The 25165-nt window shown below is 53.4% G+C and overlaps 2 protein-coding genes across 2 annotated transcripts; both read right to left on the bottom strand.

The window, feature by feature from the left end:
- Nucleotides 1-294: 294 nt before the first annotated feature.
- On the bottom strand, nt 295-19434 carry KCNJ4 (potassium inwardly rectifying channel subfamily J member 4). Its single transcript, XM_064155257.1, has 3 exons — nt 18842-19434; nt 6794-6969; nt 295-4660 (listed from the first exon to the last, which is right to left on the bottom strand). Exons 2-3 carry the CDS (start codon nt 6814-6816, stop codon nt 3331-3333), a joined length of 1353 nt encoding a protein of 450 aa, XP_064011327.1. The 5' UTR covers nt 6817-6969; nt 18842-19434; the 3' UTR covers nt 295-3330.
- On the bottom strand, nt 9213-10915 carry LOC135181549 (endosome-associated-trafficking regulator 1-like). The gene has a single exon (XM_064154793.1). It carries the CDS (start codon nt 10459-10461, stop codon nt 9355-9357), a length of 1107 nt encoding a protein of 368 aa, XP_064010863.1. The 5' UTR covers nt 10462-10915; the 3' UTR covers nt 9213-9354.
- Nucleotides 19435-25165: the final 5731 nt, after the last annotated feature.

Genomic DNA, 25165 nt, shown 5'->3' with positions numbered 1-25165 from the left:
CTTTTTACTTGGCAGGGTGGCTGCACCATGCTGTCAGATGGGCTGTGTGTGCCCAAGGAACATTCTGTTTTGGCAACATAAGCACATATCTTAAAGGTCTTTTCCAACCAAAACAATTCTATGATTCTGTGGTTCTGTGACCTGCAGGAAGAGTGCCTGATGAGCAGAACTTTACCCATCACCTCTGTTCTCTTGCACTCTGGCTGTTCCTCTCCTTCCCTCTGTCCCCTCCCTTCATCCCATTCTCTCTCATGTCCTCCTCATCTCTCTCCTCTCTCCAATGATGTGACAGCATTGCCAGCTTTCTCCCAGTTTTATTGTGCACATCAGGTTTAGTTGGGTTTTCCTCAATGCTTTGGTGTCTTCACCATGATGCCAAGCATGCCATGATTCAAACATGTGGAGTGAGTTGGGATCCCAGTGTGGCTATGTGATGCTTGTTCCCTTAACATTATTGCATTCTTCTTGCAATTTTCTTCCCAAGAGTTTTGCCATCTAAAGGAAGGAATAGCAGTGCTGCTTCACACACACCTCTCCCCCACCACCAGCTGTGCATGCCCATGGCCTTGGTGCACCTCAGCTGCTTGGCTTCCCTGGACACTCACTTCTTGGAGACAAGCCTCTCAAGAGCACTTCATTCCCACCCAGTGCTGCCATCCACCTACAAAGGATGCTGTACTTTGGTGAGGGGGAGCCCAACCATGTAAGTTCCCCCTCCCCTGGAGGCCACCACCACAGTCTGTGCCCTGGATGCTCGTGTCCTCACACATGAGTCCTTCTCTCTCAGTCCATTAGTTTGTTTCCGCTGCCATGGCCAGTGACAGGCACACAGCTCTGAAAGCTGTATTAAAAGCCAGGTCAATACCAGCCCCTGCTTATTCCCTCTGGGGAAAAGAAATAAATAATAAAAGAAGGAAGCAACTTCATTGATTAGCAATGGGGAGGAAAGATAGGGCAGAGGTGGGGCACATGGAACAGTAAGACTGCATATCAAATCAGAGAGAGTGATTACAGAGAGAGTGGTTTGCCATTGGAGTGGGCTGCCCAGGGAGGTGATGGAGTCACTGTCCCTGGAGGTGTTCAAAAAAAGACTGGATGAGGCACTTAGTGCCATGGTCTAGTTGATTGGCTAGGGCTGGGTGATAGGTTGGACTAGATGAGCTTGGAGGTCTCTTCCAACCTGTTTGATTCTGTGATTCTATGATCATACCTGGGAAAAAAAACAGGAGTCACCAGGACCCACGAGCTTCTGCCCCTACTCTGTGCCCAATAGGAGGAAAGAGAAGCATCAGGAGTGATCCCCTTCCTTTCCTCCCGGCTCTCCTGGTGCTCTATGATTCAGTTGTCACCTGCCTGTTCTTCTCTCCCACCTGCTATCCTTCCCTTTTGGCAAGGCTTCCCATAGACAGATCACTGCTTGGTTGCAGAACAAAGCTGTGCAGGACAGCTGTCCCCACAAAGCCTGTGTGCCAGGGTGAGAAACGGCCACATCTGGGTCTAAACACATCTTGTTAGTCTATCCTTGGTCTTTCTCATCTGCACTCCCATATATGTCATTTTCTCCTCTTCTTTTTCCCTTCCTCCTCCGCCTGCCTGCTGTGCCCGCTTCTTCCTCTCCTGCTATTTCCTTCCTTCCCCTTCTGCTTCTTCCCCGCTTCCTCTTGCTTCTTGAACCAATTCCAATTTGATATTGAGATGCTATTTTTCTGCTTTGTACATCAGAGGTTGGTTGGGACATAATTTCTTCAGCCGTTCTCCCCATAGCACAACTGTTGCGTGCTCAGAGCAGTTTCCTGACTTACCTGCTTGTCTTTCTGTTCTCATGTCACCTAGTCTTGAAGGGGTGATTCTGCTGCTCCTGAAGAAAAAAGGCTCACCAGGTTTCCCTATCTTCTAAGTAACAGCAAAGTGATGTTACAGGTCTAACTCTGGCTGATGTTCTCTCTCCTTTCCCCTGTATCTTGCTTGCCTCTATCAAAAAAAGAAGCTTTGAGGTTTCTGTATTTTTTTTGAGTCTTACATCTACAGCAATGCCTTACACATCTCTGCCTCTTCATCAAGTGTATCTATAACCCTTCCCTCAGCAAAACTCTCTTTATCTTCAAAGCAAGCAGGATTGCTTGACCCATCCTACTGGTAATTTTAATTCAGATGCTTCTTTCATGCATTTTTTATGATCTTCTCCTCAAGAAAATTCTCTGAGCCTCTTATTACAGGTCATTACCAGAGAGGCCCAAAACAAGGGAGCCCTTGTGGTGGAGCTTCCAGGCACCAGCAGTGTACAAGCAGCAAACACCACACTAATAACTGTCATAAGTCTCTGTACCAGGCTGCAGTCTTGGGATCTCTCCTTTGCTTCCAACCCTCTCCCTGGGATAATAGACTTTATTAAAAATAAATAGTTACAAATTTCATTTTACAGCTGATGGCAGCAGGGAGAAGAACAGAGGAGATGGAAGGAGAAAATCAAGGGTCTGCTGTCCAGTCAGGCCACTTGTCTGTCATCCCAGCCGCACCACATCAGGGAGCAGTCTGAGTGTGCAAGCATGGGGCCCTGCCTCCTCTGCCAGGATTTCAGGAGAGGACTGGGAGAGTTTGGTCTGAGTCCATGGAGATCTTAGTCCATGGAGCTGAGCTGCTTCTGGAGGTGACAGGTGCCAAAAGCCAAGGAGAGTACAGAATAGGTTACAGAGTGTCCTTGCCTCCTAGCTTGGCATTTGCAGTGGGAGAATATGGATTTCAGTTCTCACTCTGGTTTGTGTACAAAGAAAGAGTCATGTGCAATAAAGCAATAAACATGCAAGTAAAGCACTCTCTTGATATCCTTCTCCACTCCCTCCAGGAGTCCTAAACTTTCCCATCCAGCCTCATTTGGTCAGTGCTTAGGTGCTGCTCCTCTCCAAGTGAAGGTCATGACTCTTGACAGCCGTGGGGACTACTCATGTCGAGGTGGGACGCAAAGTCTGCTGTTGCCTCAGCAGCAGAAAGGTTTGCTGTGAGTGCCAGTCTGTCCACTGAGGGCAGGGGCTCCTGTCACTTCTCCAGAGATAAGAAAACAGGCATGCTGCTCTCCTGGCTCTGGGCAGGAAAGGGGCCCTAGCTCACACTGCACGCATAGAAGTAGTGTAGCCTTACTCCTCTTCCAGGCAGCATGACTTCGTGGGAAAGGGAGTATATATCAGAGCAGCTCTGTGCCTTGGTGTACTCACAGGCTGAGAGCAGTTGTGGGAGGCATTTTTTGGTGGTCAAGGGACTTATCCAGCTACGTGTGGGTGCAGAATAGAGGAGGAGATGATGGGCAACAGGTGTGAAATGGAGAGGTTGGAGGAGTTAGATGGCCGACTCCCTGCGGTATGAGATCGTATCTAGGGGAAGAGTTGCCTGCAGTCGTTCCAGGTCCAGGTGGCTCCCAAAATCCATCATTTGGATGACACCTCCCTCCTCCTTGGTGCTGCCCCCTAACACCACGCCCACTTCATCATCATCTTCGTCTTCATCTTGGCTGACAAGAGCCAGCTCGTTCTCATAGCAGAAGGCACTGGGAGGTGGGGGAGAAGGCAGGATAGTCATCTTGCTCTCTTGCAGCTCCCGGGCAGAGCAGCAAGGTGTGCCAGCTACTTCATAGGTCTTGTGAAAGCGTGAGTAATCTACTTTGTAGTGATTCTTCTCCTCAAACACCACTGGCTCAAAACGATGACCCCAGAGGATTTCACTAGCAAGGTAAGAGCTTCGTGCCTGTGTGGTCATGGCCGTGGCTTCCACCATCCCCTCCAGGATAACAACAATCTCAAAGTTCTCCGTCTCCAGCTCCTCCTTGCCAATCCCATAAAGTGGGCTCTCCTCATCAATCTCGTGAACGATAATAATGGGGGAGACCAAAAATATACGATCGAGGCCCACGTCATAGCCCACATTTAGGTCCCTCTGGTCCAGCGGGAGGTATTCTCCTTCCTCTGTCATGTAGGGCTTGATGAGCTGAGCTCGGACATGGGCCTCCACAATGTGGCTCCTCCTCAGGTTGCCCACCCGCCACATGAGGCACAGTTTGCCATCCCGCACTGAGATAACTGCATGGTGACTGAAGAGGAGAGTCTGGGCCCGCTTCTTGGGCCTTGCCATCTTGGCCATGATAGTGCCAATCATGAAAGAGTCAATAACGCAGCCCACAATAGACTGGACCACAACCGCCATGATAGCCAGCGGGCACTCCTCAGTCACACAGCGAAAGCCATACCCAATGGTTGTCTGTGTCTCCACTGAGAAAAGAAAAGCCCCTAGGAAGCTGTTCACGTGCATGATGCAGGGTTTGAGGAGGGAGGGACCACCTCCCACCACCGGTGCGTTGAGGTCACCATGGAAGAAAGCAATGCACCAGAAGAGGAAGCCAAAGAAGAGCCAGGAGACCAGGAAGGCGGCGGAGAAGATCATAAGCATGTACCGCCAGCGCGTGTCCACGCAGGTGGTGAAGATGTCAGCCATGTAGCGCTGAGACTTGTTGCTGAGGTTGGCAAAGTAGACGTTGCACTGGCCGTTCTTCTTCACAAAGCGGTTGCGGTGCTTCCGCCGGGGAGCGTGGCCCTTCCCGTTCCGGCTGTGCCCGTTCATGCTGCCCAGTGCAGAGACCTTCTGTCCCTCCTCTTCAGTTGAGACGATGCTGTACCTAGAAGAGAAGAAACAGGCATTCCCAGCAGAAATGCTTGAAGAATAACAGTGGCCGTTGAGACAGTGAGGGTGGGAGACACTTGGGTGGCTCACAGGGCTACCATACCATGGTGTTGAGGTTCACAGCCACACATTTCCCAGGGTGTTGCACTTTGGTGCCACCCTGACCAAACTGGTGGAGCTCAGTCGTCGGGAGGTTGTATCTAGCAAAATAATGAGAAGCTTGCAGTACTGTGCCACCTTCTAGCTTTTGTGGTGAGAAGAGATCCAAAGCTTCAAAACCTGACAGCATCTGGGACAGCTGTGAAGCCTGGCAGCAAGCGCTCACAGTCTGGCCGCGTTTTGGCCTCGATGTTATGTAAAGCCAGGAGCTGTTATTTTCTCCTCCTCTCTCCTCACCGATTACATGGTACATTGGTGACAATGTTTATACACTTATTGTGCTCAGGACAATTCTGTTGCCACAGCAACATGTGTGGCTCCCAGCATCCTGCATCTGAAGCCAAAGGTGTCATTTGGAGATCAACAGTCAAAGCACTGGCAGTTTCCCTGGCAGAAGCTACTCACATGCTTTCTAGGAGACATTTGGCCCTCCCTTGCAGATGGCACTGCCACTGCCCTTCATGTGCTGTTGGGGTATGATGACAGAAGCTGCTCTGACCACTGAAGAAATTAAGCAAGTGCACAGCCCCACTGAAACAGCTCTGCCATTGTGATGATGGAGCTGCAACCTCTCAGGTCCCCCTCAGGTTGGCAGTGTCTCCTTCCCACTCCATGGTGTTGACATGTCATCTGGAGCTCACCAGCATGGACTTTGTGACTGCAGTTGTCATTCCTTCAGGAGATAGAGTTTTCTGCAGTGCTGCTGGAATTGGTAACTTCAGTCCAGCACCTTGCAGTGCTCTGCTTCTCCTCCATAGTACTCCTCCAAGCACTGCCCCCACCCACATACAGAGTGTTTTGGACTGGGGAATGACAGAGGAACCATACCTGGAGCAGAAGGGCCCCTGGCAGGTCATTTGAGAAGAATATACTGAAAGGCACAATGTCCACCTGGAGACAGTGCCAAGTGGCATCCTTCAGGGGTCAGTGCTGGGACCAGTGCTGTTTAACATCGTTACCAGTGACAGAGCAACCGAGTGCACCCTCAGCAAGTCTGCAGATGACACCAAGCTGTGTGGCACAGTCGACTTGCTAGAGGGCAGGGATGCCATCCAGAGGGACCTGGACAGGCTGCAGAGGTGGGCCCAGGCCAACCTCATGAAATTCAACAAGGCCAAGTGTAAGGTCCTGCACCTGGGTCAGCGCAAGCCCAAGCACAACTCCAGGCTGGGTGGAAAATGGCTAAGAGCAACCCTGAGGAAAAGGACCTGGGGGTCTGGGGTGATGAAAAGCTCAACATGAGGCTGCAGTGTGAGTGCAGCCCAGACAGCAACTGTGTGCTGGGCTGCAGCAAGAGCAGTGTGGGCAGCAGGCAAGGGAGGGGATTCTGCCCCTTTGCTCTGCTCTCGTCAGACTCCACCTGGAGTAGTGTGTGCAGTTCTGGAGCCCCCAACACAGGAAGGACATGGAACTGCTGGAGTGAGTCCAGAGGAGACCACGAAGAGGCTCAGAGGGCTGCAGCAGCTCTGCTATGAGGACAGGCTATGAGAGCTGAGGCTCTTCAGCCTGGAGAAGAGAAGGCTTCAAGGAGACCTTATAGTGGCCTTCCAGTATCTGAAAGGGACCTACGGGAAGGCTGGGGAGGGACTATTGACAAGGTCTTGTAATGACAGGATAAGGAGTAATGGGTTTAAACTGGCAGAGGAGAGATTCAAACTAGATGTTAGGAAAGGGTTCTTTTCAGTGAGGGTGGTGAGACACTGGCACAGGCTGCCCAGGGAGGTTGTGGCTGCTCTGTCCCTGGAGGTGTTCAAGGCCAAGTTGGATGTGGCCTTGAGCAACCTGTTCTAGTGGGAGATATCCTTGCCTATGGCAGGGGGTTGGAAATGGATGATCTTTGAGGTCCCTTCCAACCTAAACTATTCTATGATTGATTCTATGACAAGCAGGCTGAGGGTATGGCCTGAGTGGCCAGGTGAGGAAGACCAAGATATGAAGGGGAGCAGCAGTCCTTGAGAGGGTTACTTACCGATTGACTCTGACGCTGCCCATGGCTCACTCTATCAACAGGTGTCAGGGGGCCACAGGAGCTGGAAGGGCACAGGATCTCATGCAGCACCACTCACATGGGACCAGGCAGCTCCAGGTTTCACCTCTGGTGAGCTGGGACCCACACTGCCATTGTGACTGCTCCTGGGCATGTGCCTTGCAGAGAAGGAAGAGGCAGAACCAGTTAGAGCCTGCCCTGACAGCACTTGTCCCAGTCCCAGGGTGCAGGGCTCACAGCCTTTTGCTCCGGAGAGGTCTGGGGGTGTTCACTGAGCATCACACCACAGTCTGCAGCCTTCATGGTCCCCAGCACCTACCACCAGGAGAGGTGCAAGGCCAGGTAGTCACTGCTCTCCAGGTCAAGGGCACAATGGCTGACGAGCTTGCAGGGCCCTTGTCCTGAGCCCTTATATTAATATCATAGCTTACAGTAGGATGAGAGCTCAGGCAGGCTAAATACCTCATACACAAGGGCTCACAAAGCATGGACATGCATGGCTACCCTGAGAGATTCCTGCCCACCCAGCCTGATCTAGAGGGGATTTATTTCCAGGGGGTGAAAAGCATCTCCCCCCCACCCCCCAGTTTAAAAGAAGATAATAAAAGCAACAGGTAAGAAGAAGGAGAACTGCTGGCAAGGAAAGGCTGTAGGGTAGCTGAGGAGAAGGCAGTTAGAGCAAACAGACCTTGTGACATGCCCTGTGTACAGCATCCAAGGAGCAGGTCGTCAGCAGAACCCTGGGGAAGGATGTCCAACAGATGTTATGCCCCGGCCCAGTCCTCCCTGAACTGAAGAATGGGCAGACTGAAGGCTCCAGAGCTGACCTATACCACCTGCCCAGAGCTGCTGGGAAGTATGCAGTGCGGGAGTAATGACTCAGAGATTAGGCAGGGCTTTGTACACCCATGCTGATCCTGCACTGTAGCCTTTGGATTACAGCAGCTGTGCAGATGGAGCACAGGACACAGACGGGGACAGCTAGTTTGCTTCCTCTCAGCCTCACCACTGGACAACCAGTGATTGCCATATCTGGGGAAAATCCAAGTATTTTGGGGTCAGATACAAGGTTTAGAGCAACTTGCCAGTGGTCGTGCATGGACAGAAGAGAAGAGCAGCAAGTGATCTTGCCTGGGATGGGAAAGCTGTTGAGAACTATCCTTGTCTCATCACCAGTGTTGCAAAAGGGAGCTTCACCTGACTGGGGCTGTCCACCAGACTTCCCAAATTAGGAGCCCAGACCAGAAAACAGAAAGTAAGTAGCTGCAGACATCATCTCTGATGTGCAAGCACTGTGGTGTCTGAAATTAAGATAAACCAGAAGTTTCTCTTCCAGAGACCAAGGCTACTGAGGCAGTTTAAGCTCTGTGGCAGCACAAACATGGTTGTTCAGACCCAAGGTATTATGGAACCAGGAGAAGACAGCAACCTTGTAGTCAACAACTTACCATATAGAGGTAAAAGGGAACAGCTGCCTCAAAACTCCCATCAGGAAAAAAACACTTTGGCACCAAACTCTGCCAGCAGCCACCCACTCATCACCTTGCAGTGTGTAGGGCTCTAAGGAGGGTTGGTTTGGCCAGATAGGGGAAATTGTGTTGTGCAGCTGGGTAAACCTGCAGCAGAGGCTGAAGTCAGTAACCTAAATTCACCAGAAACACTGAGGGATGACTAAGTGATAAAAAAAGGTCACTCCCTGCCCACAGGTGGTCCTGCTGGAATAAAGCTAAGATGTATATTCAGTGATTGCGTGCTGAGTTTGGACTACAGAGTCTCACAGGTCCTAAGGAGGTGAGAGAGGCAAGCAATGTGGGTATGCCTCTCTATGCTAACACCAGCCAGAAGAGCTATGGCATCCTCTTGCTTAGCCACCCTGGACAAGCCAAGCTGATCCTTAGTCACTGTCACTGACATTGAGAGAGGAGGAAAGGCACTGCCACAGCTCACACATGTGGATACTTCACAACTTCCTAAAGATTTCTGTCTACCACCACCTTTTCCCCAGCTGCTGGAAAGTGGCTTTGGATTTCCAGCCCAGGCAGTTGGCCTCCTCCAGAAGAAGAGGAAAGAAGACCTAAGGAACTTCTGTAAGCATGTGCAGCAGCACCTGGATCTCTGCTCCTCACCTTCCCTTCCTCACTGAGAAGGTGAAAAGCAAGGGCTTTGCTTAAAGGAAGGTAAGTGCACACAGAGTAAGAGTGCTGCATCTCACGCTGCTGTGCTCCCTCCTGGCTCCCACAGAGGAGCTCAACTTTGCCAGAGCAGTGACACAGCTTCCTGTGCAGCACCCACCATGGCTGGACCTTGCAGCTCAGAGCCTAGGAAAGGCTTATTGCTAGTTCCACAGTGCCAGAGCAGAGCATCAGTGAGTACAAGTACATCACTAAGAATTTGTACTTAAGGATAAGAAAACTATTTCCTTGAAGAATAAAGGCTACAAATCTGAACACACACTTCAAGTAAACGGTTTTAGTATAAGCTGTAGTGGAAGTTCTGTGGTCTTGGTCCATATCCTCATCCATGAGACCTTCACAGAACTGGCTTCACAGCTCTTTTTCTGCTTCAGCTTTGGAAATTCTGCCAGTAGATCTGAGGACCTCAGCAACAAAATAGAGAGACTGTGCTCCAGAGGCAAGCTGGCTGATGGACCAGTTTGCACCCACTAATATCTTGTGGAGGTTCTGCAAAGCAAAGTCTATGTTGTGCTTCACTGCCCCCATGTCCATTGTTTGGCCTGCTTTCAGGTTTTTGTTCTCTGCCTTGGAGCACTCCAGCTCTCTCTGGAGAACAGAGATCTCCTCTTTCAGCTTCTCCACATTGCTTTCTGCATCCATTGCCCGCTGGGTCATTAGAGAGAGGCTCCACTCAGTCTGATGGACAAAGTACTGCAGCTCTTGGGCTTTCCTCTCCTCTTTGGCCAGCCTGGCCCTCAGATGCTTCTCCAGCTTCTGTACGGTGCATGCCTGTCTCTCCAAGGAGCTCTGCATGCTCCTGATCACCCTCTTGAGCTTGGTGTTCTCTGTCCTGAGCACATTGTATGTCAGCAACATGGAGGGGACCTCTCTGTCCTCGATGGTCTGCTCATGCAGCATGTGGGGCTCTGCTCCCCATGTGTGCTCTGGGTGTCCCAGATAAGGGTCATTGGCATGGGCCCATGGGGCAAAGTCATCAGTCCCCAAGTGTTTGCCCATGCTACACTGGAGAGAGTCATAAGAGCCACCCGGTGTTGTACTGGCAGTTTGGAGAACATGCAGCCTTTGATGCACAGGGAGATGATTGGTCCAGCTGTGGCACTCAGCTCTGGACAAGCCACCAGGAGTTTCTGTGTCTTCATAAAACGGCTTCTGAAACTCCTGAGCTTCCTCCCCAAGCTCCAGTGCGTGTTCAGCCAACCTCTTGGCATACATTTTGTTTTTCACTCTGTCTTTCACCATGTAAGAGTGCCTGAGATTTAGGGAAAGTGGGATGGGTTCTCCCAGATCCTCTACTTGACTGTCACCCAAGCTGTCGTAGCTCTTGCACTGGGTTGGAGGATGTAAGGAGTGACAGGAGTAGCTGAATTTGTCATCGTTGTCATCATCATCTTCCAAGCCCTGAGATCCTAGGCAGATCCTTTCCATTGCCCCAGAGATGTCCTGCAGCCACGACATTTTTCAGGATGGTTTGGGCTGGAGCGAGTGGGGGTATCCAAACTGTCCTCCTGGAACACGGGGCATGCAGGCAGGTGACACTCACAAGCAAGGTGCCAACTTCTGGACCCTCAGTGACACTTGTGAAGGAAGAGGAAGTCACCAAACCCCCTCCATTTAGATAGCTCACCAGGGTGTTTTGGAGGGAGCAGAGAGGAGGACCAGGCATCTGTGTGTCCTTGCCATGGGGACAACAGGAATCACCAAGATCTGTGATGTCACCGTCTGACTTCAGCTCCCGCAGTGAGGTGTGACAGGGGGGAGGGGGTGGAGGGTGGAAAGGAACCAATCAACTGCAGAAGTGCTTTTTTGGCAGTAGGAGAATAAGCTGGACCCTTGTGGTCACAAAGCCCATGCTGCCAGTGGGCAGAGATGAGCTTCTGAAGCCACCTGGGACATGCAGGGTGGGGCAGGAATCAGTCAGCCCTAGGCAGGCGGGGGAGGGGGGCAGAGGGGACAGCTCTGCCCAGCAGGCTACCAAGACAGCAGCAAAATCAAGCTGCTGGTGTCTTGGTGCCAGGGCTCACCCTGGGCAGAGGCAAGAGACATCACCAGCTTTGACCAGAGGCATCACCTGGAGCCAGTCAGCTAGCAAGGGGTCCGTGCTGTGCTGCTGCCAGTCTGATTCATCCCCTGCTGCCAGCTGGCACAGGGAAGCGTTAGCAGTACCGGGCGCCACAAACTCAATGTGGCACGAGCCAGGAGACGAGCAAAAATAAACCCACTTACCACTTCCACCTCAACACACCCCCACAGCACACCGTGCCACCATGGGAAAGAGAGACAGGCAACTGAGAAGCCCTGGGACCCATTGTGCTGCACCAGCATCTGAGTCCCCCAGGAGATGCCACAGCAAAAGGTGAGGTAGCCAACATCCCTGCACAGCAGTTGGTGGTCCAGGCATATCCTTGCCTGAAAAATGGATGCTACCAATTCAGCAAGGTTATACCAGGCTGAATCTTATGCAGATTCAGTTCAGATGGCTGTGACATGGTCCTGTTGCTCCTTAGAAACTTGAAACATGGATGGGATGAAGGGGGAACCTCAGGGATCCCTTCAGCAAAAAGGACATTCACGTCCTGAACAGGCAGCTGCCTGTCACACAGACAAGGAGAAGGAAAGTCGTGCCAAGGACAGAGGTGCAAACCATGGAACATACCTGAGGACCTTTTTGGGAGCTTGCTTTCCTACCTGAGACCCATATGAGAAGGGGGAAGACAGGCCATCAGCAGCAGCTCCTGAGGAGTGAGATGAAACCATGCTGGTGGGTGCAGCATGGGATACTCTGGGAGACGCTAGGCAGGAGACTGGTCCAGAGAGATGCCTCTCCACTCCTCTGCCACCTTGTCGCTGTCACACATGAGCACCCACATATTCATGGGCTGAGGAAGCCCCCCAGCACTTCGGGAAGCCCCCAGGCACTTCGGGAAGCCCCCCAGCACTTTGGGAAGCCCCCAGGCACTTTGGGAAGCCCCCCAGGACTTTGGGAAGCCACTGCAGCATGGCTTTGAAGCCACTGTCCTGCAGCATTGGAGCTGTCAGACAGCTGGATCCCTGGGGGCCAACAGCTGCCTCCATCACTGCAGAGTGGGCTTCCCTTCCCTCCTTCCCAATCGCTTTCCCCACCCTGTGCCCTAGATTAAGCAACACAGGGGACACTGCCGCCCTGGTGCAGTCATCCCCACCTTCCCGGGTGTCACTGTGTTCCAGCAGCACAAGCCATCACACCAGCCCACACTGCCACCCCGGTGCTGCTCTGACCCTGAGCAGATGCATGGGGCTGGGCTGCTGCCATCTCTTTCCAAGGCATCCGTGGGCTAATAAAGTCAGGGCACATGGTGCTGATGCGGTGCCTCCATCGCCCTATCCCCGATACATGGTGCAGCACCTCATACATCCCAGGCTTTCTCCAGAGCTTTTCTGCCAAAGCAGATCATACATTGTCAATCCTTCCTTTTTTCTGTGGTGGAAGAGTCTCATGAAACAGAGCAGAGAAGTCCACGCTGAAGCACTCCCCCACTTGTCTTTTTATAACAAGCATATCTGGTGCTCTGGGACGCACGCCGTGAGCAACACCGATGGAAAAATCACAGGGTATTTTTACACTCTTAGTCTTTGCTTTATGTGGAGCTGTCTGGCAAATGCTTCCCTCCTGTCTGTGGTCAATACCACAGCCGCTGGCTGCGCTGTGCCTCATGCCTTTATTCCTCTTACCGGCTGTGTAGCACTGTCTGGCTTGGAGACCAGCATCCATAGACCCATCCTGATGGCTTGGGCATGGTGACAACATGAGTGATGTCTTCTCATTTCTTAGGGAGTCAGAGTGGAACCACCTGCAGAGGGGCAGGGACCCCTTTGGCTTTTTGCAGAACCTCGCAGACCTGCAGCATCCATTTTGTCCTCTCCATCTTCTTTGTAGCTCCATCCCTTCTGCTTCTCCTCACAAATATTCCCAGGGTTCATGCCAGGGCTCGTAGGGCAGCTCAGTGCCACAGGGCTGTCTTACCACAAGAGAGAGTGGCCAAGCTCTCGCTCTTCCCTGCCGGCAGGACTGGGTGCTAGGTGCTGTAGGAGCACGGGCGAAGGCACAGTCACCATGCAGGAGTTTTACCATATTAAAAAGGCAAGTGACATATGGAAGGTGAGGGGAGGAAGCTGCAATCAACTCTATACCATTTTTATATACACACTTCTGCCTTTTCGTTCAATAATTATAAATAGATCAAGTAAGTGCCAACAGTCCCCATCTGCTCCGCAAGGCATGAGCCGCTGACCAGTTTCTCTCTCCAGAAGAGGATTTTGCCAATGTGCCTCTGCCCCGTTTATATTTTGGGGTGGAGTGAGAACAGGGGAATTTTTTTTTTCCCCCCTTGTGGAGCTCTGGAGCCTGGGGATGGGTAATATCAAAACAAAACAAAATGATTTGAAGTTAAACCATCTCAGTGTGTGACTCAGAGCTATTCATAGCTCCCTGAAGCCAGCTGCAGCAATGGAGCCAGAAGGATTCTGCCCGTATTATTATTCCAATTACCATCTGAATTAAAAGTTTGAGCAGTGATCAGCCCACATACTGATGGGAGGGGGAGAGGAGAAAGCAAAGAGAGAAGGAGAAAAAGAGAGAGAGGGAGAAAAAAAAAAAACAGATAAAAATGGGATCCACACAAAGGTCTCTACGATGACAAAGTTGGGAAGAGGCACAGAAAGGTGACAGCATCACCTCCTGCCTGCTCCCACACCACCCCGGTGATCCCTGCTCTGGCTGCACCATCCAGGCAATGGCACTGCGAAAGCAGCTGTCTGCTCCCCAAGATCTTGGCTGAGAGTGGAGATACACCACAGTGGGTCTGGTGGGACTGGCATGGACACTCACCCACTCTCCTCCAGCCAAAATGGGGATGGGAGGACAAGAAGCAGGGGCCGGTGGACAGCCAAGCAGAAAAGTAAGGAGAGGATGCTGCTGGGGCAGCAGCCAGGGAGATGTCCCCACTTTGTCTTATCAAGTGAGATAAGTGGGAGTTATTCCTTGTGGTCAACATCACAAGGGAAATTAAATGCTCAGAAGGCCCCTGGCCTTCTCTGGGCTGTCTTCTTGGCCAAAAAGGAGACAGGCTTTTGTGGCAGGCAGGCTGCAGATGGTGTGCCACCTGCTCCTGAAGGAGCACTGGGGTTGACATAGACCCCCAGTATCCGTCCTGTCCAAACCATGGCCTGAACTCCAAAGGGTTGGTGCAAAACCCACAAGAGCAGAAAACATGAAAGGGCTGAAGTGTCCCTCAGGTCCCTGTACCCTGGGCAGCTGCAGTACACTAAGGTGGCTTCTTCCAGCTTCCCTGCACAACTACACATCTCCCGTAGCACCACAACTCAGGAGCTCTGTTTTCTGAGCATCCTGCCCTGCAGGAGACTTCCCCAAAGACCACCTTCAGCAGTGCCCCTGTGCCTCAGCATCTCTCCAGTACAGAGCCCTTCCTGTGCTGTACTGGCCAGGAAGGCTTCCCATGTGAGGCCTCTAAATAGCTTTTGGCTGGTGGTGGCTGAGGATTGTTATTGATGTGCAGGAAAAGGGGGCAAGGGTGGCTCACATCATCTGCCTGCCCAATGCATTTGTGCTCCTGACAGGGCAGAAAAGACCTGCCAGTGCCTCCCCAAAGCACCCAGCAAGGCAGGCACCTGCAAATGGGTTATGAAGGATGATTACAACAGCAACAGCAGCAAAGGGTGAGCAATACCCAGGGCAAAGCCTGCTCGGTGCCAAGCCCCCGACCGAGAGAGGCTGCAGCTGCTGCTCCACACCCAGCTGCTGCACAAGGGCTGAGTTCCCAGCCTGGCCTGGCTGCTCAGCACTAAACTTACCAGTGACTGGGAAAAAGAAATTTCCCCCCCAAACCCCTCGTCATTACTCTAGCAAGGAGTGCAGCTGAGCCACCAGCTTCTGGAGGGTGTCTCAGCTTCTCCCCTTTCAGTCATGCCTGCCAGACACCAGAGACATTGCTGAGAGAGCATCCCAGGTAAGCTGCAATCCTGCACTCCTGTGGAGAGCAGATCGACTGTTTCACTACAGGTCTGCCGACTTGCACTGCAGCAGCTTGCTCCATCTGGTTAAACAAATGCACCTGAAATATGCCAAGCCTGAGTGCTACCCAACACTCCAGGTACAGAGGACCATTCCCTGCCTCCTTTCCCTGCCTACTGACTCCCCAAGCAGCCAGTATAGACAGGCTTGGATGCAGGGGGAGAGTGATGTGGCATGGGACATGGCAGCCACATTTGCATGCTACTACACCAGTGATATTCCCACCACCATCATTACTAGTTGCTGTCATAGTCCTGGTCCTCCAGGCTCTGATGCTTGCCCCTGCTGGCACCCTGCCTGCTCACCTGTCTCCTGCACCCTGGCACTTGGTGCTTCCCACAGCTTCTGCCTGATTGCCTCCACTCAGACACTAGGCTCTTTCTTGGTGGTGGGGTCAACATGAATGGCAGGGGAGAGGACTTACAGAATCACTGGGATCTAGTCCTGTGGCAGGCATCACCTCTTTGTAATGCCATTGAGGTTTTTGGAGGGATGAAGGAACACCTGCCTGTACCACCTCTGGGATTCCCCTAATGTCCTTCAGCCCTGCACTCACCATGCTGCTGGTGGAGCCAATCTCTGCAGCTCCATGGGGCTAGAGGGCAGCTTTCTCCTCCTCCATGGGGCCCCTCTGTGTGAGTGCTTAAGCAGGCTGCCAGCAGGCACCATGACCTGATGCAGAAAGGGAGCAGGTCAGGGGGCAGGGGACAGCAAAAATAAAGGCAAGGGAAGGGGCAAGAGGCATCAGAGAGGCAGGTGAGATGAGACAAGGCGAGATGAGGCTGACAGCTAATTGCACCAATGCTGGTGCTACTCACTGGGCAGGGAGGAAGAAAAGGAAATGAGAAGGGAGGTAGGAGAGGTGATGTGGTCTACTCTCCAAGCTGCTGCCTCACTCTTTTTCACTCAGTACCAGGCTCCTTCTGAAGTATTTCAGGAGAAATGTTGCCATAGAAATAAACCAGCCGTCCAGATTGCAAGGGGCAGGCCCACCACCATGGTGCCAGGGGCTGGCACAAGCACAGCCCGAATTGCAGCAGGAGGCCCTGGCCAGTGGCATGGGGCAGTGCTGGGCTGGAGGGTACCTTGTGCTGCATCCTCTGCTGCTTCTCCATTGAAAGCAGCAGCGGTGCTACTGTGCCAGCGTTGCCGGTACCTGCCCCAGGTGGCATCTCCTTCCCAAATGCACTGGAGGGTGAATGCTGAAACTGCCCCTTCAGGCAAACTGCCTGACATCAGCCTCCTGAGGGAATGGGCACAGAGATGTATGGATCTCTGGGACATTCTGGGACACTGAGGACAGGGTTGCACTGCAGCTGGCTCACATTCTTCATCTGCCCAGGTCATGGCATCACCTTCATTGATGGAGAACAAGTCTAAGAGAGCTGAGGGGGAGAATCAGTTCAGAGGTAGCCCTGCCCACCTTGGGCCCCCCACTGCTGGAGAATCAGCATCTCTCCCAAGAAGAGGCTTCAAGACCAAACATGCCCAGCAAAGCCACCTTGTCTGGGGAGAGAAAGCAGCGCCAGTGTCTCGGTAAGGGGAGGGAAGCTGCGCGGTCGAGGAACAGGAGTTTAGGCTGCCGCGGTCCCGCAGCGCGGCGAGGCGAGCGGGGACGGTTCCCTCGGTGCTCACCATTCAGAGGAACGGGAGCGGTTCCCTCGGTGCTCCCCATTCAGAGGAACGGGAGCGGTTCCCTCGGTGCTCCCCATTCAGCGGAACGGGAGCGGTTCCCTCGGTGCTCCCCATTCAGCGGAACGGGAGCGGTTCCCTCGGTGCTCCCCATTCAGCGGAACGGGAGCGGTTCCCTCGGTGCTCCCCATTCAGCGGAACGGGAGCGGTTCCCTCGGTGCTCCCCATTCAGCGGAACGGGAGCGCCGGCGGCAGGCTGCGAGCCACGCGGCTGCGGGAGGCATTGATGGCTGCGGCGCCGGCAGCCACCCATCGACCCCAGGCCCTGCTGTCGGGCTGAGCCAGCCTAGCACGATAACGAGACAGGACAGGGGGAACTTGCTGAGGGCAGATTGCCATCAGCTGCTCTGCTCTGCATCTGCACTGATGTCAGCAAGAGCCCAGCACAGGCACCCCTCACCGTGGCCTGTTCGCCCTTGCTGGCACAAGGGGCTCCCAGGGCGGTGGCTGGCAGCTGAACTCGGGGTGGCCCAGAGACTGGAGGGCCCAGCAGAGACAGGGATCCATTCTTCCATGCCCTTTCTGGCCAATTCGCTGCTTCCTGCCTTTCCTTGTAAACCATGGTAGGGGTCATACGGGGCAAGACACGCTGCCAGTCCCCTCCCAGAGCTGCACAGCATGGGATTTGGTCCTGGCATCCAAGGAAGGTGAGAGGAGATAAGCAGAGGAGAGGGAGCCCCAGTTGCTCCCAGATCAGACCTTTCCAGATCACACTTTATGTGGCCATCCTCACTGTCCCTTTTCTTCTCCAAGACCCCCTGTCCTCTCCTAAGCTACGTATTCTCCCTGTACATATTATTATTGTCATCAGCTACAAACAGGGGTGGTCACATGCCAGGATGACTCAGGCATCTGTGGGCATTCCAGTGGTGAATGAAGAGGGGGCACATCCCCAAGTCTTAGGCAAGATGTGCTCCCCTTGCACCCCTTGTCCCTTCTCAGGCTCCAGGTGACCCCAAGCCTCAGGTTCCTCTCCACACCTCCCACCTTCTGTGCACACCTCCTCCAGAGAAGCCGAGGAGGGCACAGAGAAGAGCTTGAGGGTGATCTTGGAGGCATGTCACCTCCACCACTCATCCCCTGTGTACACTGTCACCGACTCCCCCTTTCAGCACACCCCCTGAAAGGGAGGAAGGGGAGAAGGAGGAGGCCCAGAGCTGCCATTCACTTTGCCATGGATGAAGCCAGGGCTGAATGGTGAAGATGGGAGACTCTAAGCTCTAGGCAGAGAGGTTTGGTTGTCTGCAGGCAATTTACCCAGGAGGGAGGGCATTAACAGCTGAAGGTGGCACTAGGGACGCATGAGGTGACCTGCCTTTACTATGCAAACCTGCATACCTGCTCCCACTTTGGCACAAAAACTCTGCAAAGGCAGAGTTTCTCTGGCATTTCATTCATGGCTTTCTCCTCAGCTCTTTCATGCAAACCCAATACTCAGAGGATCATTTGCACTGTGCCTGTCTAGTTCATGTTGGACCACCACTGGCAGAATCAGCCATGCTGGGACTAGAAGAACTGGAAGGCAAGGGAAAGGTGAGCAGGTCTGGATCCTGAAAAGCTGCATGGGCAGTCTGAGAGCCAAGACAGCTGCTAGAGCCCCAGTTGTGCCCGAGTGCTTGGAGAACAGGTCTCCAGCTCCATTCTTCTCTGGGAACCAGCTGAGACCTTCACCCACGTAGAACAGGAGAAATGAGAGGTGAGCAAGATCCAGCCCCAGGTAAGGAGGCACTAAGGAAACAGAAGGAGCTGAGAAAAAGAAGTCACCTGCAAAGCGACTCCAGGCAGGGTGGCGAGGGATGAGGAGGGAAGCTTGGGGAGGTTTACAGGCAGGCAGTCACCCCTGTCCCTTGGCCCATGGCCACCCAGGCAGCCGTATGTGCATATGCCGTGCACACAGGCAACTTTATTATTCACTGGCACGCTCACATGAAGCCACGCATCTCTCTCTAAGTTATATTTATAGCTGCTCCTCAGAGCCAGCGCAGATGAAACAATGCATTATTTTGCTAAGGGGAAAAAACCCTCCCCGATCTCATGCCAGCGAGGGCTGCAGTGCGCCCCGGCACCGCCTCTTACCCGGGTCCTGCCGAGGGCTGCAGCCTGCTCCAGCCGAGCCAACATCAGAGGAAGTGGACAGCGACCGGTTTCTCCATCTCACCATGAAATATCTCAGCTGGACGGGAGGAATCAGGAAGGTCTCTTCTGCAGCCCTCGCTCGCCTCTGGCTTGTTGTTTTTTTTTTTCTTCCCTCTGAGGAGCGACGACCTGCTCCACTGCGACCTGCTCCTCTCCTAACTCTGCCCTGCCCACGCCAGCGTTCTCCTCCTGCCTCTGCCTCTCCTCAGAATTCTTTGCTCCCTGGAGCATCCATCCCACGGAGCACTGATGTGACTTTGTGGCTTGGCAATGGATTCAGGTCTCCCTCTCCTGCCTGGCTGTCTCTTTCCCTGCTGTTACTCACCCCATGCCTTTCACTGCCCCCTTGCTCTAGTTCCCAGATTCTCCCTCTCCCTTCCACTCTCCCTTGCTTTGCGCTCCGCTCCCTTTCCCTGGCTGCCTCTCCCCCTCGCTGATTGCTATGCAGTCTGTAGCTGAGAAGTCAGTAACTCTGTGGTAGGATCCAACAGCTTTCCGCTACTTTAGCCCATCCTCGCGTGTGAGCTCAGAGCCACGGAGGCACTGCTGCCGAGCCACCATGGGGGAGACAAGAGCGCAACCATCGGCAGCAGGAAGGGGACAGGCAGGCTCCTGGATGCCCTCGGGGAGGCAAATCCGCCAAGCAGGCTGGCATGAGGGGCTGAAATATCTACTGCTAGAGTGTTTTTTGCATCTGAGGTTGGGATGCTGAGCTGACTCCTTGCCCTGAGGAAGGACCAATCTCTCCCAGCTTGTACAGAGCGTTTGCTCCAGGGTCATCAGCCCTCTGCATCTACAGCCTGACCTTTCCATCCCGCAGTGCTGGAGCCAGCCTGCCAGGCCGGGCAATGCTGGGGACGAGGCATGGAGGGACAAGGCATGGAGGGACAAGGAAGACTGGTCAGGAGGGACTGGCCCTCTGGGGCTCTGGGATGATGTACAGTTGCTCTGCTGGGAAATATGTCCCAGAAAGCTCCACTGGGTCTCCATGGTCAGCAACATCTCAGGGCCTTTGAAGAGCTCACTTCTTAGTGGCAAGATGAGGGGCCAGGGGACCCTGTGGCAGTGAAGAGAGCCTCAGCCCCACAGACATGGACTTCTGGGGACAGCCCCACACCAGGCTGACAGAGTGCAAGGTTATTGTTCCCATCTCAGTGTCTTATCTGCTGTACTCAGGGTTAAGGTCTGTGCAGGAAAGTTTAAAAAAGGTTAAAACCCACTCTTTGAATGGATCCCAGTCCTGCAACAATTACAATTGTCCCTCCCAAAATCATCTCAAGATCCCTGGCAGATGGGATGCTCCCTCGTGTAACACGCTGCGAGAGCTGCTGTCCCCCATCAGCATCAGTGAGCACCACGGTGGCAAGCATGGCCTGCTCTCACCTGCCAAAGCCACCCCAGGGGAAGCAGAGGGTATTTTTAGCTGCTCTTCTCACAGAGAAGCATCTGCAAATGAGAAGCATCAGTCTTCTGCACCAGCCAGTGCTCCCTGGTCTGCCCACAGCTGCTCCACGCTGCTCAAATGGGATGTCTTGGGTGGCCACAGCACCTAGCAAGAACTGGGCCAGTCCACTCATTCCATCACCTCTGCAATTGTCCTTATGGTGACCTTGTTGAGGTTCACAGTGGGACTTGTTTTCCCAAAAGCCCTAGCCCTAGGGCAGAGAGGGCTGCTTCCCAAAAGCAATCAGCTGGGAGCTGCACAAAAGCTCCACGGCAGTGTAACAGCCCCCTGGCACCACGACAGACCCTTCTCTTCTGGGCAGTAAAGGGAAGAAGGTGCTACCCAAGGTGGGAGAATCCTCCAGGCATGCATGCACACCTGCAGCCTCCCTGACTTTAGGTGGGTTTTCAACCTCTCTGCCTTTTGCTTCTCATCACCAGCTCCCCCTAAACATCTCCTTGTTTCCCTCCACCTGGGCAGCAGCTGCACCTTGTGCACAACGCAGCACTCTGGTGCAGCCAAGAGGCAGCCAGCACAGCCAGGGCCACTGGGAAGGACAAGGGGATGTTGCATGGAGGATGTCACCAGCCTGCCACTGTCCTTGTGCCCCCGAGGTGCCGTGCCCTGGCTGTGCCAGGCCCGCTGGCCCCAGTACTGAGGTGGCTCACACTCGCCACCCCCGCGCGTCTCCACCAGCAGCGTCTTTAATAAGAAGCGTGGAATATTTTAGCACCTATGGAAAAGCCACCACAGACGGTGGTGGCAGCCGTTGCTAGGGAGACGCTCCCAAAAATAGCCCCACGCCGCCAACCTTTCCCGATGCTGCTGTGGGGAGGAGGGAGGCAGAGGGATGGAGGGACAGAGCAATGGGAGGGTGGAGAGATGGGTAAAGGAAAGGAGGGAAAGGGATGGAGGGATAGATGAAGGAATGTTTGGATGGATGGATGGATGGATGGATGGATGGATGGATGGATGGATAGAGAGGAATGGATAGGTGGATGAAGGGATTGAGGAGAAAACAGAGGAATGGATAGAGGAATGGTTGGAGGGGTGGATGCTGGAGCTCCTGGAAAAGTGTGCAAGTGCTGCCTGACACCTCTCCTGCTTGGGGATGAAGTCAAGCACAACCACCATGACAGCAGGCCCTGCTTGACTACTTATGGTCCTACTTCCCTGCTACACCAGCTAAGCCAGCACAAGCTCTTGAGACCTTTCTGCCCTGGGCAGGTCTGATTTTGAGCAAGTGAGACACAGTTTTGTACCCCTTAGCATCTGCCAGGCTCCCTCTCTCACCCTCCTCTGGCTGACTTCCAAGACTTCCCCAGCCAAACTGTCCCAGTCCAAGGGCAGAGGTAAGGAGAGATGGAGGTGACCCAGGATGCTGAACCCCACTGTGTTCCCCAGCACCTCTGGGAAAGCCAAATCACTTCCCTCTCTGGGACCGCTCTGGTATGAATTTCATGGTCTGCTCACCCTTCTGAGGTGTCTGAACGTGGCTTGAGCCACAGCCCAAGGCAGAAATGTGACAAGTGAGTGTCAGGAGGACAGAGCCAGGCTCTTCTCAGAGATGCCCAATGATAGGACAAGGGGCAATGGGTGCAAGCTGGAGCACAGAAGGTTCCATGTGAACATAAGGAACAACTTTTTCACCATGAGGGTGACAGAACACTGGAACAGGCTGTTTGGAGAGGTTGTGGAGTCTCCTTCTCCAGAGACATTCAAAACCTGCCTGGATGCATTCACGTGTGACCTGTTCTAGGTGATCCTGCCCTGGCAGGGATGTTGGACTCAATGATCTTTTGAGGTCCCTTCCAACCCCTAATGTTCTGCAATTCTGTGCTTCTGTGAGATGGAGAGGGACTCCCAGCTGAGCACCTGCAGAAGCCTTCCTGGTGGCAGCAAACAAATACTTCAATGAGAAGGAAACATCCTTCACTCTTCATGGCATCACCATCACCTTGCAAGTCAGGCAGGAGCGGGGAAAGGCCTTTGATGGAGCTGCTGCTGCCTGGCCCAGGAGCTGTGGGGGTGGAGCCTGCCAGGCCAGTGGAGGCAGAGAGGGAAATCCAAAAATAGAACTAAAGGGAGGAATTAAAAAAAGAAAAAAATGCCAGAACCCCAAATTCCCGATTTTCATGCCAAATCCCAGCTCGCTCACTTCCCTGTCACCCTGGCGACATTCCTTGTGGTCGCCATGGAGACAGGAGGCATGGAGAGAGCATCACCGTGTGGTGCAGTGGCAGCACCCGGCATTATTTCGGGAGGCAGGGAGACACCCGGTGCAAGGCGTTTCGTGCTGGGGCAGGGAGGGAGGAGGGAAGGTTTATTTTTACTTGCTCCCTCTTAGTGTGCCACTTTTTCCTCCTCGAAGTGTCCAGGTGCCCCTTTCCCTCCCAGCAGCTTTCCTATGGGCCTCCTTCATGCCACCCGGGGATGTCCCGTGGGGAGGCCCAAGCCCCACCACATGTCCCATCTGGGTGAGCTCAGTTGGGCTGCTGTCATGAAGCCTTTCTGATGGCCACCTCAGCTGTTTGGTTTGGGTGCTGCAGCAGAAGGTAAAGCTGTGGCTTGAAGGCTATCAGATCTGCTTGGGAAGATGCAGGATGAAAAGAATAAACCTTTGCCACCTAAAATTGTCTTACTCTTGCACAGGAGATTTTGTCCTAGGTGGGATGAGAAGCTGCAAAGGGGAGTGGAGGCACAAGACAATGACAGGGGCTATACCAGACAGTGCACCCCAGGAACTTTGAGGGGGGTCAGAAAAGATGACCTTAACTATGCTCCTTTCTCTGAAACCTCCCATGCCCATTCCATAGTTCAAACCACACTCTGCCCACCTGCAAAAGCACCTTGGACACCAGGGACCTTCTGGGTCACTGAGGCTGAGACTTGGCTTTCACCAATACCCACACAGCCTTGCAGAACCCTGCTGAAACCCTGAGTGACTCTGCTCTGGCCGCTGGAAACTCAGTTTTGGCTGGACTTTACCCCATTGCTCCTTTGTCAATGCTCTCCTGCGGTCCAACCTCCTCTTCTCCTCTGCACCAGCCTCTGCCTTGCTGCTCTGTCTAGGGGCAGGCAGGCCCTCCCTGCTTTTGCAAACCCAAGCAGGTGTTTTCCAGCCTGAATTGGGAACATGACTGGAAAAGCCTGGTGCAGCAGGTGCTGGAGCAGCAGAGGGAAAACACAGCAGTCAGCCTAATGGGCAGGGAGGAAATGTATGCAAATATATTCAGAAAGGAATCTGGTGTTACTAATAGAGTTGGTTATTCCTCTCAGGAAGCACCAGGGATAACGTTTTTACACTTTAATCACTAAGGACGTTACTCCAAGCCAGCCTGTAAGGATGGAGGGACACCCGAAGTAGATGGCAGCAGGGGACAGGAGGGGACAGCTGGGGACAGGGAGGGCTGGCGAGAGCCAGCCACAGGTCAAAAGCAAGGAGGGTCAGGCGACCCTTGAACAACCAAATTAGACTCACAGCCAGATGCGATTTGCTCGGGGACAAGGTGGCATATTAAACATCCACTTGGTTGTATTAAAGCAACTTCATTTTAGTGACTAAATAATGAAGATCTATTATCTAATGGATATCTCTCTTGATGTGGAGGTCCCCCACTGCTGCAAGGGTTTATCCTGGCCAGGCTGCTCACCCAGGGCTGTTCCTGAGTAAATGGAAACTTAAGCTCCTTCCTGTTGAATCTCTACAGGCAGCAGCACCTGTGTGCTTCTTTCACTTGCAAGAATCCAGCATTAATATGATCAGAGAGTGCGTTGGGTTGGAAGGGACCCTCAAAGGTCATCTGGCCCAAACTCCCTGCAGTGAGCAGGGACATCTCCAACTAGATCAGGCTGCTCAGGACCCCATCTATTTTGACCTTGAATGTCTCCAGAGATGTGGCTGCCACCACACCTCTGGGCAACTTGTTCAAATATTTCTCTGCCTTTATTGTAAAGAACTTCCTCCTAATGTCCAGCCTAAATCTATCCTGCTCTAGTTTCAAACCATTGTCCCTTGTCCTATCTCTACAAGCCCTTCTTAGCAGCCCCTCCCCAGCTTTCCTGTAGATGCCCTTCAGATACTGAGATTCAGCTATAATGTCTCCCTGGAGCCTTCTCTTCCCCAGGCTGAGCAGCCCCAACTGTCTCAGCCTTTCCTCTTAGGAGAGGTGCTCTGGCTCTCCAGTTATCTTCCTGGCCTTTCTCTGGACCCACTCCAGCAGGTCCATGTCCTTGTGTTGGGGGACACTTCAGCAAAGTTTGTTTCAAACCAGCCCTTGGGAGGACCTTTTCTTCCCTTCAGGGCTAGGCTCTGGCATTCACAGCACTGCAGGGTGGGCAGCCGAAGGCATGGGTGCCTGCTGGGGAGGCCACTAGGGAATGTGGCACATGGCCTGCTGTGGAAGTGGGGTGTGATGTACGGCTGCAGCTACACAGTCATCCAGATCTCATCCCTCTTCTTCCTTTGCTGTGGGAGACAAGGTGGAGCACTGAGAAGGTGGCACTGGAGTGCTGGAGCCAGGATGGGGATGGGAAAGGCAGAGGGCAGGCGGCTGCCAGCTGGGAACAGGGCAGAGATTAATGCACCCAGAGGAAACGTCAGGGCAAGCCCTCGCAGGACAGTGCGTCCCCAAAGCCGGAGGATGCGGATTCCCTTCCCTCTGCCTTTCCCCCTTGAACGACACTTCCGCATGTAACTTGAGACAAGTTAGGGAAGCAGAGAGGGGAAGGAAAAAAAAAGAAACAGGGGAAAAAAGCGCAGCTATTCCCGCCTCTGCCTCCTCCTCTCTCTCCTCCCCGGCCAGCCAGGAGCCACGTCA

This window comes from Pogoniulus pusillus, chromosome 15 (assembly GCF_015220805.1).
Source record: "Pogoniulus pusillus isolate bPogPus1 chromosome 15, bPogPus1.pri, whole genome shotgun sequence".
Lineage (NCBI taxonomy): Eukaryota > Metazoa > Chordata > Aves > Piciformes > Lybiidae > Pogoniulus > Pogoniulus pusillus.
Note: the sequence above shows the minus strand (reverse complement) of the source record. Positions and strands in the feature narration are given on the sequence as shown.